General features: G+C 46.0%; 1 protein-coding gene across 1 annotated transcript in view; it reads right to left on the bottom strand.

The window, feature by feature from the left end:
- The window catches only part of eya (eya transcriptional coactivator and phosphatase 2), an 84,402-nt gene that overhangs the window by 13,849 nt on the left and 53,623 nt on the right, over positions 1–16,930 (bottom strand). The window contains exons 5-10 of the mRNA XM_080282944.1: positions 16,545–16,683; positions 16,138–16,238; positions 15,483–15,727; positions 15,103–15,310; positions 14,444–14,500; positions 12,646–12,797 (exon numbers count right to left, since the gene is read on the bottom strand). Coding sequence (XP_080139070.1) covers positions 12,646–12,797; positions 14,444–14,500; positions 15,103–15,310; positions 15,483–15,727; positions 16,138–16,238; positions 16,545–16,683 — 902 coding nt within the window. The remainder of the gene's footprint in view (positions 1–12,645; positions 12,798–14,443; positions 14,501–15,102; positions 15,311–15,482; positions 15,728–16,137; positions 16,239–16,544; positions 16,684–16,930) is intronic.

Consider the following 16,930-nt stretch of genomic DNA (forward strand, 5'->3'; position numbering starts at 1 on the left):
TCCCTCCCTCTTTTGCATCCCCTTCCTCTTCCTCATCTGGTGTTCATGAGTTACCCCTCAAGCGGATGATTTAGAATAGGGGTGGGGGTGAGAGGATGAGGGGGGGAGGGGCGGGGGTGGGGGGATGAGGAGGAGAAGGGGTGGGGGTGGGGGGATGAAACGGAGAAGGAGCAGGGGTGGGAGGATGAGAGGGAGAATGGGGGAGGGGGAAGAAGCTGAGTTTCTGAAGCAAGGAATGGCTGGAATAGGTCTGGACAAGAAAATGAGAGAGGAGAGGAGAGGAGAGGAGAGGAAAGGAGAGAAGAGATGAGAAGAGTGGATGAAACAACTATATACAGAGAGAGAGAGAGAGAGAGAGAGAGAGAGAGAGAGAGAGAGAGAGAGAGAGAGAGAGAGAGAGAGAGAATGACTGCATCTGAGAACGATGATAATGGTAAGATAAAAACAGATTCCTCACATGCTTGAAAAAGGAGAAGGGAGAATGTGAGGGACGGACGGACGGATGGATGGATGGATGGATGAATGAATGAAGACGTAATGGGTGGATGAATGAATGAATGAACGACGGAAGGAAGGATGGCTAGATGAATGAGTGTATGAATAAATGAATGGATGAAGGAAGGAAGGAGGGCAGGATGAATGGATAATGGCTGGCTGAATGAATGAATGATTGATTGAATGAGGGAATACATAACGAGGAAGGATGGAAGAACAGAAGGAAAACTGGAGGGATGGAAGAAAGACGAAATGAAGGGGATGGACGGACTGATGGAGGAGGAAAAATATAAGAGAGGAGGAGGAGGAGGAGGAGGAGGAGGAGGAGAGATAAGGAAGAGAAGGAGGAGGAGGAGGAGGAGGAGGAGGAGAGATAAGGAAGAGAAACCGCGTGTGGTAGAGGCTGTCATATGGCGCTACTGTGTAAGAGAGCAAGAATTAATGTGTGTGTGTGTGTGTGTGTGTGTGTGTGTGTGTGTGAGAGAGAGAGAGAGAGAGAGAGAGAGAGAGAGAGAGAGAGAGAGAGAGAGAGAGAGAGATCCAGTGGTGACGAGGAAAGAATGTCCACCAAAGAGAGAAAAAAAAAAAGAAAAAATAAAACAAAATAAAATGCTACACTGGAATCACTTTAGCTTCATCGTCACCGTTATCACCATCATTATCTGTATCGTTATTATCTTGTCCATCGTCATCATCATCGTCATCATCACTGTTATCATCATCATCATCGTCTATTTCCCCATCAATAAACGGACTGGGAAACGAATCTGAATATTAATCACACACACACACACACACACACACACACACACACACACACACACACACACACGGATCCAGATTTTCTCAATAATAAAAGACAGAAAAACAGGACAAACAAAAGTAAACCTCGAAAAAAAACAGCTGAAGGAGGGAGAGGGAGGGGAGAAGGGAAGGGAAGAGAGAGGGATGGGGAGGGGAAGGGGAGGAGAAGCGGGGAAAGAGGGGCAGCTGAGGCACTCTGCGGGGGGCTGGCACTTTGGAGGAGGGGGAGGGAAGGGAGTAGGAAGAGGAGGAGGAGGAGGAGGTGGGGAACCCGGTGGCTCGGTCGGTTTGGTATTGGCCTCACGTTTGGGGACGCTTCTGACATGGCTTCGAGCTCCACTGACTGCCACTGAGTTTACGGTGAAATAGCCAACCCTACACAACACCACTGTCAACTACCACTACCCTCTGTTTCACTGTCTGTGTCTCGTATCTTCTCTACCTTCCTCCTAACCTCCCTGGGACTTTACCGCTTTGGAGGAGAGAAGAAGAAGGGGAGGTACTGGAGGAGGAAGGGAAGAAGGCAGAGAGGGAGGGAGGAAGGAGGGAAGACGACATATTGTGTGTATGGAAGGAGGGAAAAGAAATATGGCCGTGGCAAGAAAGACCCTTAACACAAGTACGAGGGGAAGATGGAAGAAAGAAGAAACGGAGGAATAAAGGAAGGATGGAGGGAAGAAGGAATAAAGGAGGGAAGGAGAAATAAAGGAAGGAAGGAATGGAAGCAGGGAGGGACGAGGAGGGAACGAGGAATGGAAGATGGGGGAGGGAAGTGACGTATGGGAGGAAAGGAGGAAAGGGTATGGTAGCAAGAGGTGGAGGGGGAGACCCTCAACACAAGTGCCTCACTAGTGTCTCACATTTTGTTAACTACGCCTCTTGTGCTCTCTCTCTCTACACCAGGACAGGGCAGGGCAGGGCAGGGCAGGGCAAGGCAGGGCAGGGCAAGGCAGGGCAGGGCAGGGCAGGGCAGGGCAGGGCAGGGCAGGGTAGGACAGGACAGGGCAGAGAAGGGCAAGGCAAGGCAGAGCAAACTAAGGTAGGCTAGGACAAGGCAAGGAAGGGTAGAACAGGAAAGAGGGTAGGATGGGACATGGCAGGATAGAAGAGGGAGGTGGCAGGGCACGGAAGGGCAGGGTAGGACAAATCAGAACATGACAGGAAAGGAAGGGAAGGTCAGGATAGGGGACAGGTACGGTGAGGGGTGAGGTATAGTATAGAGAAATAATGAGGTAAGTCAGAATAAGGAGTGGGATGGGAGGAAGACTGAGGTGAGGCAAGGAGTGAGTTGAGAGGCAAAGGGTGAGACAGGGCAAGGCGTGAGGCAGGAGAGGAGGTAGGGTAGAGGCAGGGGAAGGGGTGAGGCAGAACAAGGGATTATGGAGCCAGGAGTGAGGGAGGGGAAGGGGTGAAGGGAAGGGGTGAGGGGTAAGTGAACTAGGCACTGGTGTGAGTTTGGTCAGTGTTGGAGTCATTAATCTCGACCTGCGCCACCTCTCACTCTTATCACCTTATCTTAACAGCCATCACTCAGCGTAGGGGGGAGGGGAGGAAGGGGAGATGGTAGAGGGGTAGGGAGAAGAAAATGGTAGGAGGGAGAAGCAGGAAAAGAGAAGAGGAGTAGAAGATCGGGGAGAGGCAGAGGGAAGAATGGGAAGAATGATAAGGCGGAAGGGTTGAGGGGAAAAGGAGATGGTGGGGAGGTGGAGAGGAGAAAATGAAAAGGGGAAGGAGGGGAGGGGGTGACAGGAAGAAGAGAGGGAAAGGGATAAAGAGAGGGATATGGAGGGAAATAAAGAAAAGGATAAGATGAGGGGTGGAGGTCAGAAAGTGGAGGAGGGATGAGGAGGGGAATGAGGAGAAGGGACGAGGGATGGAACAGAAGGAACAGGAATGGATAAGGGAAGAACCTGTTTAGGGGAAGGAATGAAGATATGATAAGAACAGAAAAGTTGAAAGATTAGAAAAAAAAAAAAAAAAGGAAGGGAGACGATATGAAAAATGGCAGAAGTGGATTGCGGAGAGGAAGTGAGAGGGAGAGAGAGAGAGATACTAAAGGGGAAGGAATGAGAGGATAAAGAAATAAAAGAAAGAAAAAGGGAGTAAAATAAATATACGTGAAATGGGGAAAGGGGACGAGAGGCGTAGAGGGAGGAAGGAGGGAGGGATGAGGAAAGGAGGAGGAAAAGTGGGAGTGAGGGGAGAGAAAGGAAGAAGAGCATGACCAGATAGTGAGGGAATGTGACACACACACACACACACACACACACACACACACACACACACACACACACACACACACACACGTCATTTATGAAGGAGAACGAAATAGGGGAATGTGACACACACACACACACACACACACACACACACACACACACACACACACACACACACACACACAAACACACACGTCATTTATGAAGGAGAACGAAATACAGAAACTACTACTACTACTACTGCTACTACTAATTCTGTTCATTTCTTCTTCTAGTTCTCCTCCTCCTTCTCCTCCTTCCAAGACAGTCTGGGTGTCACATGTGCGAACCAAGCGTGTGAGTGATGAGGAGAGGAGGAGGAGGAGGGAAGGGAAGGGAGAGGGTGGAGAAGGGGAGGGGGAGGAAAGGGCTCTGGAGTGCTGAGTAATAATGAGGAGGAGGAGGAGGAGGAGGAGGAGGAGAACTGAGGTGGAGGAAAAGGTAGGAAATTCGAGAAAATGACAAGGAAAAGTATAATGATGATAATAATGCTCTCTCTCTCTCTCTCTCTCTGCATTTACCTTCGAGTCAGTGCCTATTTTCTTGGCCATTCTACCCTCTTTCCTCTCTTCCAGTCTCCCTCGTCCTTCTCATTTCCTCTCTCTTCCCCTCTTCCTCCGTCCTTCTATTTTCCTCCTCTTCTTCAGTCATCACTCTTGTTCCTAATCCTACAATCCCCTTCTTCTTCTTCTCTTTCTTCGTCTTAATGCTCCACTCTTCCCTCCTCCTCCTCCTCCCACTCTTCCCTCTTCCTCCTCCTCCTTTAATGACTCCTTAAAAATACCATCTCCGCCTTACCCCTCCTTTCACAAAAAAAGGAAAAAAAAAAAAACAGGAGGCAAACGAGAGGAAGGAGAGAGGGAAGGAGGAAAGAGGGAGGCTGGGAAGGGTATTTGGATGGAGGGAGGGAGGCAGGAGGGAGGGAAAGAGAAGCAGGGAAGGAAGGGGGGGAGGGAAGGAGAACACAGAGAATGGGATGGAAGGAAGAAGGAAGGAAAGACAGGGAAGGAACAGAGAGGCAGGGAGAGAAATGGAAGGAGGGGGAAGAGAAAGAGGAATGAGGGAGTCAAAAGATAACAAACAGCAAAAGACTCAAAAAACGAAAAGGCAGAATGGAGGGAAGATGGACGGAGGGTAACAAAAAAGATACAGCTGAGAAATGAAAGAATGAGAAACAGCGAGAGGACAAATTAATGAATGAAAAAAGGAGAGATGTGAAGGAAGGAAGGACGGAAGGAGGGAAGGAAGGAAGGAGGGAACTGAATGACGGAAGAAGTAAAAAAGAAGCAGGAAGGGAGGAAAGAAGTCTAAGAAAGAAAGAAGTGAATGAAGGAAGAAGGAAGGCACCAAGCTCTCCCCCAGCAAAACGCCTTTCAATTTGTAAACAGACAAGTGTAGCCAACCACCACCATCACCACCACCATCCACACCCCTGCGATTGTGGTAGTGATGGTTGTGATGGTGGTAGCTGTGATGGTTGTGGTGGTGGTTGTTATGAAGGTAGTGAGTGGTGATGGTGGTAGTAATTGTGGTAGCTATGGCATGAGTGGTGGTGGTGGTGACTGGTCATGTTGATTGACTGGAGTGGTGGAGGTGATAGGTTTATTTTTATTATTATTATTATCATTATCAGGTCAGGTGCGGGTAAGGGGATGGGTCTATTATGATGTGGCAGGGGTAAACCAGCTCTGCTTTCGGGCCCTGATGCGGATGTCACTGATTGCATTGCGCAGTTGACCCTTGTGCGATGTGGTGTGGTGAGGATCTGTCCGTTCTCCCCTTTGGGGCTAAGATGCGAATGAATGTGTTTGAATGGATGAGTAAATGGGGAGTGTGTCGTCCTGTCTCGGCTACCTCCCTTTCCTTGGGGGAAGCAGCCTAGGTATATAGATAGATAGATTATAACTATGATGATGATGATGATGATGATGATGATGATGAGTAGCAGGGCTGTAGTAATAGTTGTAGTAGTAGTAACAGTAGCAGTAATAGTAGTGCCACACCCTTCGATAGGAAGAAAGGTCAGATGATGATGATGATGATGATGATGATGATGATGATGACTTGCCACATACCGCACACACCACCCACCGCCTGACTCACTGTATGCACACACACAAACACCGCACCGTGAGTACGCATACTGACCTACTTCCTCCTCTCACCCAAGTCTTACTCACGTCACCCTGACTCAACCTGACTCATGTACATGTAGTTTTAAGCCCTTCAGCACTGGCATCTGATTTTTTCATTGATATGTAGGGTGGAAAAAAGAATAACTGGACGTCTGATACAAATGCTAGCGTTTTGTGTGTGTGTGTGTGTGTGTGTATGTGTGTGTGTGTGTGTGTGTGTGTGGAGAGATCAGGTACACATGCATGTCTACCAACAGCACAGTATATAATAAGTATTTTCTGCCGGGACAGGGATTGTCGCAGCTGAGTAAAATCGTCTGGCATTTGCAAAAATATAAAGCATAATTTAAACCATCACATGGAAACGCTAACATGCTGGTACATTCATATCCCCAGTACCAAAGAAAAACAAAGACTGGTTGTACGTATCTTTTGCAACAGGAGTAAACACGTCTGCATTTCTATATATATTTAATTCTTTGTGTTGTTAATAATACTTACATATAAGTCTATCCACAATTAAATAGCTAGATAACTTTGCCCATGTGCGTGTGTGCTTGCTGAGAATGTTGCGTGGATGTCGGTATGTGTGGGTTGGCGGGGCTGGCCGTCGAGCCGTGTTTGTTATTGTTTGGGGTCGAGAGAGGCCAGACGGTACGATCCTGGACAATGTACTGTTTTGCATTTAAACTTTTCGCGCTTAATTCACCTCACGTAACCATCTCTCTAGCTTAAAATTAACCTGAAAACTGTTTAAGATAGTCAAGTGGAATAATGTTACAATAGCAGAATTTGGGACAGTACTCAACGCGCGACAAGCTAAACTTTGCACTGAGGACTCGGATCGTAAACATTGCTGGCACTTCAAGCCGAGGCAGGACACCAGTTTTGCTCACGCTGCTTGATATAGGCCCTGGGAAATCGAGTGCCTGAGGGAAGAAGAGGAGGAGGAGGAAAGAGAAAGAGGAGCGAGGAGAAATGGGCGGGAAAAAAAAAAAAAAGTAAAGAAGCGATTAAAAAACGGAAAAACGGGAAATGAATGTGCAGAGATGAAAATAGTGAGGTAATAAGAGGAGGGTAAAAAGATGAACGAGTGGCAGAGAGAAAATAAGACGGAAAGTGAGAAGTTAAAGATGAATAATAAAGAAAGGACTCTGACACCCAAATACTTACAAGAGACGACGAAACAGAGGAAGAGAAAAGACGAAATGACAAAGAAAAGGTGGACAAGACAGACAAAATACAATGATGAAAAAAAAAAAAGACAGGATGAAGAAGATAAACCACAAAACGCAGAAAATATTAAAAAAAAAAAATCAGACTGAAGGGAAAAAGTATCAATAAATTATCAGAAAGAAAATGAGTGAAGAAAGAGTGGAAAAGCAAGATAAAAAAAAAAAAAGGAATGAAAATGAAAAAGGAAAAAGCAAGTGGAAAAATGAAGTAAGAAAAAACCGGAAAAAAAAAGGGGAAAAGGGTGAAGCGAGAGGTGATACGTGGCAGCATGTAAAAAAATAATGATGCAACAAAAATGAGGACATAAAAACGAGAATTTGGGAGCAAAGGGTTAAATGAGAAGGTAACACACACACACACACACACACACACACACACACACACACACACACACACACACACACACACACACACACACACTACAGGAAAGGGAGTCGGAAAGAACAGCGAATGAATGAGAAAGAAGGGCATTCAGCAGAGCGCATACCTCCAACACGACAACGGACACAAGAAGGAAGACAAGAGAGAAAATAGGGAGGGAGGGAGAGAGGGAGAACAGGGAAGGAAGTAAAGAGGAGCGTTGACAGAGATGGAGGTATGCAAAGAGGAAGAGAGAGAGGGAGAGAGAGAGAGAGGTATGAAATCATGCGTTGAGAGACATGATAATTGCCTGCTGAGAGACGCGTCATAGGGCTTTGACGTGGCTATATTGGGAGGGGGAGAAGGGAAGAAAGAGGAGGGGGAGAGAGGGGAGACATGGAGAGACTGGGGGAGAGAGGAGACAGAGGGGAAAAGAAAATAAGGAAGAGAATGGCGTAAGGAAGGGGAGACGAGAGAAAAAGGAGGGAATATAGTGAGAGAGAGAGAGAGAGAGAGAGAGAGAGAGAGAGAGAGAGAGAGAGAGAGAGAGAGAGAGAGAGAGAGAGAGAAGTGACAAGGGAGTGAAAGAGCAGGAAATGGGTGGAAAGGGAGGGAGGGGGAAAAAAAAAGAGGGAGACAGGGTGAAAAAATAGAAAAGGTTCAAGAATCACTCGCCTTGACAATCTCTCTCTCTCTCTCTCTCTCTCTCTCTCTCTCTCTCACATCAAAGCCCCCACCCCCTAATACAACAATCACTCCCCCTGTCTGTCTGTTTGTGTGTCTATATCTTTTCTTCCCCCACTTTTTCCCCAACCTCAAACTCCCCCTCTTCCCCAATTCCCCCTGTATCAGTTTTCCTTCTGTCTGTCTGTCCGTCTGTCTGAAGGTGAGGAAGGGGAGGGGGAGAGGGGGAGGGAGGCTGAGGGGAGGGGTAAAGAGAGGGGGGGGAGAAGGGAGGGAAGCTGAGGGGGGGGGAGGGGACGTGGACAGCGAAAAACTGAAGACAGAATCCCCAATCCATTCTTTCCCTTTCCCCTCAGTTACCCCCTCCCCTCCCTTCCCCTCCCCAACCACCCATACCTCTCCTAGCTTCATTCACCCTCTCATCTTCTCTCCCCACCCTTCAATTTACCTCTCCTCCTCTCTCAACCCTCCTCCACCCTACTATTTCCCCTCCCCTCTCCCCGTTACATTTTCCTCCCCACTCCTCTCTCCCACCCATTTCCCCTTTCCCTCCCTCTCCTCTCCCTTCCCTCTCAATCTCTCCCTCCCGTCTCCTCCCTTCCATTCCCGTCCCCTCCCCCACTCTCACCCCCTCTCATTCTTCCCCTCCCCACCCCCGCCTAAAAATGTATTGGTGGGTGGTGGTAATGGGCGGGGGGGGGGGAAGCTAATGGCCTACAGTGTTTGTTCACATCCCTACCATTATGACGTGCTGACAGCCACATCTATCACTTGCATCTATCTGTGGCACTCTATCTATCTACAGCATCTATCTATGGGACTCTATCTATCTACCGTATCTATCTATGGGACTCTCTATCTTATCTATCTATCTATGTGCTGTTGTCTATCTGCATCTATCCAACTACTGTCTACCTATGCACCTCTATTTATTATATCTATCTAGCTCTATCTATTATGTCTATGTCCTTCTATCTATTACGTCTATCTACTGCCTCTATCATAATTCTGCGCCTCTCTATCTATTGTGTCTATCAATGAATTACTCTGCCAACAACTTTCTATCTATCGTCTACTTTGTCTATCTGTGTCTATCTCCTATGTCTGTGCCTCTCTATCCACTAAATCTATCTACGTACCTCTTTCTATCTATTGTATCTATCTGTGTGGTGGCAATGAGTGTGGTTGAGCTAATTGCAATGTGGAGGAGCAGCTGATTGAAAGAAAAGCTAGTGGAGTTGATGGTTCTCTCTCTCTCTCTCTCTCTCTCTCCAAAAAGAAACATGAATAAATAAAAACAAAATCTCCGTAAGGTGTCGACGTGACGAAAAAAGAGCCAAGAAAAGAACTAAAAAAAAAAAATGCAAAAAAATAGGCGACGAGAAGACAATAACATGGAATAATGGGCAATAAAAGAGGCAATTAAGAGGGGGGGAGAGAGAGAGGGAGGGAGGGGAAGAGAAGAGGGAGGGGAAAGGAAGGGGGGTGGGGAAAGGAAGAAGAGGGTAGGGGAAGGGAAGAGGGAGATGAGGGGAAGAGATGAGACAGGGAAGGGGAGGGGAAAGGAAGCGGAGAGGGGAAAGGAAGCGGAGAGGGGAAAGGAAGGGGGAAGGGGAAGAGAAAAGGGAGAGGAGAGGATGAGAAGAGAGAGAGGAGGGGAGGGGAGTGGAAGAGAAGAAGGGGGAAAGGGAAAGGGTGTTGAAGATGGGAAGGGAGAAGTTGGATACGGGAGGAGGAGTGAAAGGAGAGGAGGAGGGAAGGAGGAAGTGGAAGAGGGACGGGGTGGAGGAGGGGTCAAAAAAAAAAAAAAAAAGACGAGTACGAAAAGGAAAAAGGTCAGAAACTGTATATACACGAAACAGACAGATACAGATAAACAAACAGACAGACAGACAGATACATAGATAGATAGATAGATAGACCGATAGTTCGAAAGCAGAAATAAACAAAAGGAAGAAAGTGGAGCAGTCACAAGTCAGAAATAACCCTTAAAAAAAAACAAAAAAACTCAGGAAACAGCTGACAGTCGCCATATACACAATCTCTGTAAGAACTCGACGAGGCAGGCGAAGGAAAATAAACACAATCTATATAAAAACTCGATGGCAAGTGGAATGCGTGGATAGATAGATAAACAGATTGACTGCTAGAGATAGAGATAGATAGGTAGACAGCTAAACAGATGGACAGACAGACAGAATGACAGCTTGGCAGATAGACAGACAGTTTGACAGATAGATAAGCTGATAGAATTATAAACTTGGATACACATGACTAAATCCATAACAGCAACAGACAGGGAAGTGGAATGGCATGAGGTACACAATATACACAGAAAACATATATAAACAAAATAAATACAGTAAATAAATAAATAAATAATCATGGAAAAAATAATCACAGAACCGAAAGACAAAAAAACAAGAAAAAAGAAAAAAGAAAAAAAGAAAGCAAGGATACAAACAGGTGCAACAGGGACCAAGAAAGTAAAACATCTGATTAAATTCTCAAGACTTAGCGAAGGAATTCAGGAAGAAATTAAACAAGAAAGAGGGCTGGACACAAGACACTATCTCCCTTGTTTTGTTGTCTCATATCTCTTTCCTCACTCTCTCTCTCTCTCTGTTTTAAATTCCTCTTTCATTATTGAGGAGCTTCTTTCCCTTTCCTCAATTCCTCTCTCCTCTTTAACCCTCTCTTCCTTACTTCCTCTTCTCTCTTGCTCTTGTTTTTTTTTATTTCTGTTTAATGCTTCTTTATCTTTTTCCTCCTTTTCCTTTTTTAAGCTGTTTCTTCTCCTTTCACCTTTATTTTCGATTTGGCTGTTACTTTTATTTTACTTCCCCCTCCAAGCTGTGTGTGTGAGAGAGAGAGAGAGAGAGAGAGAGAGAGAGAGAGAGAGAGAGAGAGAGAGAGAGAAACTGCATGGGATACGTGTTCAGGTGGTAAATAAATAAAGGAAATGAGCATCGCAGGAAATGCAGGTGAGATAATGAGGGAAAACTCAGGTGTGTGTCTTTGATCACGCCGCCAGGTGAGCTGCAAGGTGCTCTCTCTCTCTCTCTCTCTTTCTCTATCTATCTATCTATCTATCTCTCTTTCTTTCTCTCTCTCTGGCGGATGGTGTTCTAAGTGTGCCAAAAAAAAAAAAAACAGTAAGTATATATGTATCACTATCATTAGAAAAAAAAAAAGACCAGACGGACATACAGATAGATAGACAGACAAATAGATAGACGGACAGACAGATATGCAGACAGATACATACTGACAAACACAAACAAACACACAGATAAAAGAAATACAGTTAATTAGTCACGTTTGTCTCCCTACGGCCTGCCTGTCTCTCAAGCACCCTACCCACAGTCTCGCAAAATCTCGCAGTCTCGTTTCTGCGCGCGCAAGTTGGCAGTTCCCTCGACATGTTTCGCGCGCTTTTTTGCTCATTAGTGTGAGAAACTGTCAAGTGTAATTGGCACAAGAAAACGCGGTAAAACTTGCATACATACATACACGTACATGCATACATACACAAGATAGGTACACACACACATACATACATACATACACAAGATGGGTACACACATACACACATACATACATACACAAGTACACACATTTATAATGCACTCACATCAATGTAAAATCAACACTAAATCGACATACTATAGAAATTATCACACACACACACACACACACACACACACACACACACACACACACACACACACACACAATGAAAATTCTTTGGTAGCTACACACACAAAAAAAAAAATCGTAGACAAGAGTAAAAAAGAATCTCACATGCAGAGTAAAAAAAAGATCGAAAGAGCTAAAAATATCGTACGGGTCCAAAAACTATCGTATATCGTATATAAGATCACAAGTTTCTCTCTCTCTCTTATGGTGAGGGATACAGGGGTGTGATATGAAGCATTAGGATCGGAGAGAGAGAGAGAGAGAGAGAGAGAGAGAGAGAGAGGGGGGGGGGAAGCGACGTGGATCAGATCAGACAAGTTAACCAATTACAGCCTCGACAAGGTTTTTAGTGTGACCTTCGGGAGAGAGGAGGAGGGAGATGGAGAGAGAGAAAGAGGGTGAGAGGAGAGAGAGAGAGAAGGAGGGAAAGTGAGAGGGAAGAGACAAGGGGTGAGAGAAGGAAAAGAAAGTGAGACAGGAGGGAGAGAGAGACGAGGAAGAGGAAGGGAGGAGAGAGATGGTAAAGTAATAAGAATTGGAGAGAGAGAGAGAGAGAGAGAGAGAGAGAGAGAGAGAGAGAGAGAGAGAGAGAGAGAGAGAGAGAGAGAGAGAGATGATGTGAGTGAGTGAGAGATGTGAGGGGAGGGGCTAGCAATTGACAGAAGTGTATGGGAGGGGAGAGGGGAAGGGATGGGGAGAGGGGAAGGGAAGAAGGGAGGGGAAGAAGGGGTTAGGGAAAGGGGAAAAGAGCTGCTAGGATTCTGGGGAAGGGGAGTAGAGGGAAGGGGGGAAAGAAGTAGTGAGAGGAAAGGGAAAGTGTCGAAGATGGAAAAGGTGGGGGGGGATCGTAGAATGAAGGAGATGGGGCGAGGAGATGAGTAAGACAGACAGACAGACAGACACACACACACACACACACACACACACACACACACACACACACACACACACACACACACACACTTAATACTCACTTTTCCGAACGTTCTTGCGTAGGTGCCAGTAAGGAGGGAGTGGAAGATGATGATGGTCTCGTCCAGATCCCAGATGTATACCCTCTCCACCTTGTTCTCGGGGTCTGGCGAGGGGTTGCTGCGTCGAGACCGCCCGTTGCGAGACCGTGAACCTGTAGGGAGGACGGTAGGCAGGGTAAGTAGGGAGGAAATAAAGTTAGGGGCACAGCAAATATTGAGGAAATTACGTAAGAGGCAGAATAAATAGGGAGTAAATAAGGTAGGGCATAAAGGGAGTCGGAGAGGCCAAGGAACGCAACCGCACACAAAAATTTGGGGATCTTAGACAGCCACGAAGTGTAAAACAAACTCCAATACAGACAGATAGATAGATAGATAGATACAGACAGACTGAATGACATAGTTTCAATGTTTGGGTTGACAGATAATTTTCCTGAACACACAGAGACACTGGCTGGACAAATCAAATGGAAAAGTCATTACATGGGAAGTTAAAAATGAGAAACTGATTTAAAAAAAACAGTTCTATGGGAAAATAATACACACGGGAATAATAAACACAACTAAAACATAACATGATGAAATAGCTAAGAGGATCGATTCTCCCTTTCCTTGGCGGCAAACCTCCCTCTAGCCCTTTCGAACTCTCTACTCGTAACTCCGATGCTCCTTCGAGGATTTAACGCTACTAACATCATAGAGATTGAGGAGGGAAAATATAAACATCTAAATGGAGTCCAATAGTAAAAACCATTATCATCGTATGGAAATTAATAAATGGATCTAATCTCCCTCTTCCTGGCGGCAAACATCCCTCCAACCCTCTCGAACTCTCTAACTCCGATGCTCCTTGGTGGGTCTTCGGGCAATCAGTGCGCAGCCCCTCACAGCAGCCCTGATTCCGTAAGCGAATTAAACTTTAAGCAGGCCGGGGATTTTTAGGCGTCTTATTCCCGTGTGTGAAGCCCGTGGAGTGCGTAAGTGAATCCACCTCCATATTACGGCGAGGAAATTGGGGTTCGGCTCCAGCGACTACAGGATGATGTTTTGGCGGGATGAGGGAGACATGGCCCCGTTTTCCTTTACGGATCTTTACCATTCTCGACGATGAATAAGATACAGTGGCGATTATTATCAGGAATCCGTTTATTTTGTCGTATTTTCAATTTTACTATGGACTCTGATTATTAAGGCGTAAAACTAAACGCAAAATTAATCTTATATACAAATTAAGCTTGGGAGAGTAAACAAAAGTCCTGGAGAGTTAGGCACCTACCACGGTCACAGATGAACAAAACCATGACGGCATAAACTAGACCTTCCTTTTACCTGACGAGGAAAAAATAAAATACAATACGGTGCCCTGATTTCGCAGTATCGCAATTTCGCAAAGTAGTCAAATGGATGAATATCAGTAAATCCATCCCATATACGGTGTTTTAATAATTAATATGATAATTGTAATGGTATTCTATCGTTTCAGCTCAGGAGTCTAGCGATCTCGACTTTATTTGCTGGGGAAGAAGTTGCATAAGTGAAGAAAAGGAAGGGAGTAGACAGGGTGAAGAAAACAGGGTTAGGGAGGGAAAGGGGAGAGAAAGGGAGTAGGATAGAGTGAAGGAGAGTGAGGGAATGTCTGAGAGTGTAACAGAAAGAAGGGAGTGAGAGGGAGTGACAGGGACTGAGAGAAGGAGAGGAAGAGTAAGAGAAAGAGGAAGACAGTGAGAGAAAGCGGGGAAGATCTGGGAATTGCAAGAGAAAAGGAGTTTAGGAAGGTGTGTGTGTAAAAACATCTTACCTGTATCCTTAAGGGGTGAGGAAGGACTGTCAACTCCTTGGTAGGCGGCTGAGTCAGCTGGAAAAAAAAAAAAAAAAGGGAGAGAACAAGAAAGTATTATTAGAACAGGGTACACCAAAGGATAGGCAAGTCCCTTATCTAAGACGCTCAATTAAACTCCTTGAACATGAGATAATATGCACACCTGAGGACTTAATTACAGCCTTCATTAACCTCTTCATAACACAGGGATTCTCTAAACCTCTGGATAATTAAATGAACAAAATGATGTTGATAATTTGATGCCTTGTTTACCGGCTGATTGTCTAAAAATGAGGTTAAATTAGGAGAAAAGTTAATATTCCTTCCAACCACTATCTCTACTACTGTCACAACCACAACTACCACCACAACTACACTATCCAGAGGCAGTGATGTTTGGTATGTGGCTCTCGGTGTACCTTTGGTTGGTGCATGCAAGGATACCACAACACACTACCACTACCACAACGGACACAACCATCACCACAACTACACACTCTCACAACCATACCCAGACCACTACCACCACAACCACTCACAACCCTATAACTACAACCACAGCTATCAAAACCAATCCTACTACAACCAAATCGCTACTACCACATCTACAACACCTACCACCACAACCACACACTCACCATCAAGGGGCAGTGATATCTGGTAGGTGGTTGCAGGGGTGCCGGAGCTCAGACCGGAGGAGAGGCCGTTGGAGGCGGCTGTGGCGGCTGAGGAGGCTGTGGAGGAGGCAGCCGGGGAGCCCATGTAGCCTGGGTAGCCCTGGCCATAGTAGTAGCCCCCAGCCTGCCCTGCATAGGCTGCCGCGGAGTAGTAGGCTGAGTCTAGGCCCTGTGGGGGAGGCAAGAAGTAAGAGGAGGGTTGTTAAGAGAGAATGCGTATCAAACTGGGAGATGCAGGGATTTAAATTTACAGGCATAAATAAGTTTCTGTAAATCTACAGGCACACACACACACACACACACACACACACAAGGACTTCCTCTCTCTCTCTCTCTCTCACCTGCTGCGTGGTATAGTTCTGCGTATTCCCCGCCGTAGCGAAGGATGCGTTATAAGAGGAGCCATAATAAGGGTTCTGACACGCCTGGGAGCCACCGGAGCCACTGAAGGAGCCGTAGGGGGAGAGGTAGGACGCCGTGGCTGACCCTAGAGTGCCGGCAGACCCCAGTGACCCCGTGCTTGACCCCAGAGATGTTGACCCCAGGCTGCCCTTGCTGGTCTGGTGGTTGAGGCCCCGGGTTGTGCCTGCAGGGGGAGAAGATATTTTGTCATGTTATGATGTTTGGTTTGGCTTGGTTAGGTTAGGTTAGGTTAGATGAAGTGATGTGGTGAAGTTGGGTTTGGTTACGTCAGGTTTAGAGTAATACTGTTTGTGGGCGGTGGTGAAAAAAGTGAAAAGAATAACATTTAAAAACTGAGACAATCAACAAAATTCACGAATTTTTATATTAAGGCGCCTTGAACTGTTGAAAAAGGGAAAATTATACCCAGTCAGGTAAGGTACAGGTGGAGGCAGACCCCATGAGGAGCAGTGCCTAGCTTCGTAACTTAAGCCTTTGAGTATATTGAGGGGTTATTCAAAAACTATCCTTGTAAGTAATGAAATTTTATCTGTAAGTAGCTGCACGGTAGATACAATACTGCATTGTACTTACTTAGCAGATAGTCGGTGCCATAGGAGTACTGAGAGTTGGGCATGGTGTTGTAGAAGCCGCTGGGCTGCATATACGTGTTGCCCCCGTACGCCTGCATCGTGCTGGGGAGGTGAAGGGGAGACTATAATCCTCACTCTTACCTATGATGCCAGTCTGTCAGTTCACATTATTTACAGTAACATCTGTATGAATATTGTGATATTTTACAACTTATCCCCCTGACTTAGAAAATGGATTGTCTGTTCTGTACTTCCTTTCCCTGCTTGTATTTCTCAAGTTGTATTTCGCTAACTCCATTACCTCTATTCTCTTCCCTCCTTTCATCTCACCTCCTCCTCTCTTTCCCACGTCTATTTTTTCCCCTCCCTTTATCTCTCTTTCATTCCCTCTTTCCCTCCACGCCTTACCTGGTGTATAGCTGCTGCAGGTGAGACGTGGAGAGGTCGTGTTTCTCTGCTGAGGGTGGCGCCGGTGTGTAGGGTGGTAGGGCCTCCGAGAACACGTCAGGGCCACCTCCGGCACTACTGCTGGGCTCACCTTTTACTTCTACTGTGAAAAGGGCGAAGGGGAATATTAGGAGGGGAATATTAGGAGGGAAATATCAGGAGGGGAATATTAGGAGAGGAATATTAGGGGGGGAATATTTGGAACCTAATCTAGCCTAATCAAACCTAACTTCAGTTTTGAAATATTAACATGGGGGAGTCCGTTTTCCATATCAGAACAGCTACCTGGGAGGCTGTTTTCCATAGGGTCACATTACTGTATGACACCAGAAGGAAGTTGATGAAAA

The sequence above is a fragment of the Coenobita brevimanus genome, chromosome 95 (genome assembly GCF_032717465.1).
Source record: "Coenobita brevimanus isolate Jiangsu-jjx chromosome 95, ASM3271746v2, whole genome shotgun sequence".
Lineage (NCBI taxonomy): Eukaryota > Metazoa > Arthropoda > Malacostraca > Decapoda > Coenobitidae > Coenobita > Coenobita brevimanus.